General features: G+C 44.5%; 1 protein-coding gene across 1 annotated transcript; it reads right to left on the reverse strand.

Annotated features, from left to right (window-relative positions):
• Positions 1-230: 230 nt before the first annotated feature.
• Positions 231-2,177, reverse strand: LOC144963063 (uncharacterized). Its single transcript, XM_078896684.1, has one exon. The coding sequence runs from the start codon at positions 2,175-2,177 to the stop codon at positions 231-233; it is 1,947 nt and encodes a 648-aa protein (XP_078752810.1).
• Between the last annotated feature and the right edge of the window lie 583 nt (positions 2,178-2,760).

Raw genomic sequence — 2,760 nt, forward strand, 5'->3', positions numbered from 1 at the left:
TCCAAATAAGAGCTCAAACGGAGAGAAACCAAGAGATTCCTGAGGAGCCTCCCTGTATGAAAATAATGCAGCATTGATGTATCTGTCCCAGTCTGAGGGTCGCTCTGCAGCCAACCTCTTGAGCATTCCTTTTAAAGTTCCATTAAATCTCTCTACAAGCCCATTGGCTTGTGGGTGATAAGGACTAGTAGTGAATTGTTTTACGGAGAGCAGTCTGCATACTTCCTTCATCAGGTCTGATGTGAATTGCGTCCCCTGTCGCTTAGCATCTCCTTAGGTATTCCCGTGCGGCTAAAGATGTCAACCAATCCTTCTGCTACTCTTTCTGTTTCCATACTCTTCAGAGCAATGGCCTCTGGATACCTCGTACAGTAATCCACCACAGTGAGTATATATCGGTTTCCTCTATCTGATGCCGGCATGATGGGGCCAATTAGATCCACTGCTACCCGACTGAAGGGTTCATCGATGAGCGGAACTTTAGTAAGAGGGACCTTAGGGGTGATTCCTCTCGGAGCTGACTTTTGACACTGGTCGCAAGACTGACAAAATCTCATGACATCCTCCCAAATATTTGGCCAGTAAAAATTACTCAGTATTCGATCTGTCGTTTTCTTTGCCGCGAGATGTCCCGAGAGTACACTTTCATGGGCCAACCGCATGACTGAATTACGCAGGCATTTTGGTACGACAACTTGCTTTACCAAATCCCCGTGCTCAACCCTTGGAGATTGAAAATAGCGGATCAGCAAACCTCTGTCATAGGCATACCAACTGGTATTACTCTTGCCTGTGTTTCTTACCTCTCCTCTGGTAGCAGCATCCCTCGCAGCTTTTAGTGTGATGTCATGCTTTTGTTTCTCCTTTAGTTCGTCGACGCTTACACCTGTCTCTATAGATGGAGCTGTGACCAAGTCTTTGATCTTGCGTTCACGTTGCCCTCGTGTTTGTACGGCGCTCAGTTCATCTCCATGACCCAATTCCTGCTCGTCAGTAATTGTTTTTACATGCATTCCTGGGCATTTGGCCCCTTCAATATTCCCAAGTATAACGTCATGCAATGGGGATTCTAACTCGACGACTGACAATCTCCCGGTAAAATAGGGGCATTCCAAATAAGCTTCACCGTGTGGTGCGGAAATAGCCTCTCCGTTAGCCAAGTAGATCAGGACCTTTTTATTCCAGTCATCCTTACTCTTGTTTATCAGTCCTTTTCTGACGATGACACAACTACTGCCGCTATCACGTAACACATTCACCTTTTTCCCATTCAACCATCCGACGGCCACCGGCATTACAGGTGCGACTGGCACATGTCCTGAGCACGCTGCAGAAATCATTGGCATCTCACATCCGCACTTTAATTCCACCTTGTCATGTCTCAAACATTTCTGTGGTTCATGATCTTCTGTGATCGCGGAGACTTGTTCTATACCGGTAGGTGCCTTCCTGTCTTCGTGCCTCTTCTTCTCACGGCAATCTTTTATTAAGTGTCCTTTTCGCCGACAGTAATAACAAAAGGGACTCTCGACCACAGCAGCAGCTTGCTTCTTTTGTCGACAATCTCGTGCCATATGTCCTGGCCGTTTACAGTTGTGGCAAACCATTTGGCTAGCGAAGCGGGTAGTGTCCTTCATTACGTTGTTTCGACTACTTTCATTGACGTTCTTTGATTTTTCTTGAGCCACTCCACTTTTGGAAAATGTTCCTGCGACACCGTGCGCTTCAATGTACTTTTCTCCTAAATCTATTACTTCCCTTGCTGTCTTCGGTTGTCTTTCTTTTATGAAAATCGTCAAATCCCGACCGCAGACACTGACAAGCTGTTCCTTCAATATCATATCCAGAATGTCAGCAACTGAGTCCTTCCTTTTCCCCGACAACTCAATCCATTTTTCCATATAACTCTCCAATCTAGTCGCAAACTGGCTAAAACGCTCCCCTTGTTCCGGTCTACTCTTCCTAAATTTTTCATTGAATCCATCATCCGTTAGATTATAACGTCTCAATAAAGCCGCTTTTACTACCCCATAATCGATGGCATCTTCATCACTCAGTCGAGTGTAGACGTCCAGTGCTTTCCCTTTGAGAAGTGCAGACAACTGGATTGCCCAATCCCTGCATTCCCAGCCGTTGACTTTAGCGTATCTCTCGAAACGGAGCAGATAGCTGTCCATATGATCCTTGTTTTCGTCAAAACATGGAAGTCGAGGACTCTTAACAGTAGGAGCATGAGTAAATGATCGAATGTCACTTGTCATACTGTCGTTGTTGGAGGAAGCCTGACACTCCGACTTTAACCTAAGCAGTTCAAGCTCTTTCTCCATCAGAGCTTCTTGTCTTTGAGCTCGTGCTCTGCTTATCTCCTCCTCTTCTTTGGCACGTTCTCTCTCCTTCTCTTTTCTCTCTTCATCTTCTTGTAACTGGGCTGTCACCCAAGCACGGAGATCTTCACCCCTTAACTCCAATTTTTCTCCAAGTTTAATTAATCTTTCCACATCCATCTCTAGGACAATTAATCAAACCAATTCAAATTCAAATAAACAAACTTCAATATGTTTATCAACACTGTTGCCGTAAATGTTACTTTCACGTAGAATAAAGTGGTATTACAAGTAACCTTATAACGATACGCGTCAATATAAATCCCTACACGGAATCAAAACAGGCAACTAATACCGATCCCTACATGGAACCCAACATTGATCTATATAGACTCAGATAATACATAGAATCAAACTACTGATTTATTACAGGTCC

The sequence above is a fragment of the Berghia stephanieae genome, chromosome 1 (genome assembly GCF_034508935.2).
Source record: "Berghia stephanieae isolate SIO BIC M18660-M18661 chromosome 1, UCSD_Bste_1.3, whole genome shotgun sequence".
Taxonomy (NCBI): domain Eukaryota; kingdom Metazoa; phylum Mollusca; class Gastropoda; order Nudibranchia; family Aeolidiidae; genus Berghia; species Berghia stephanieae.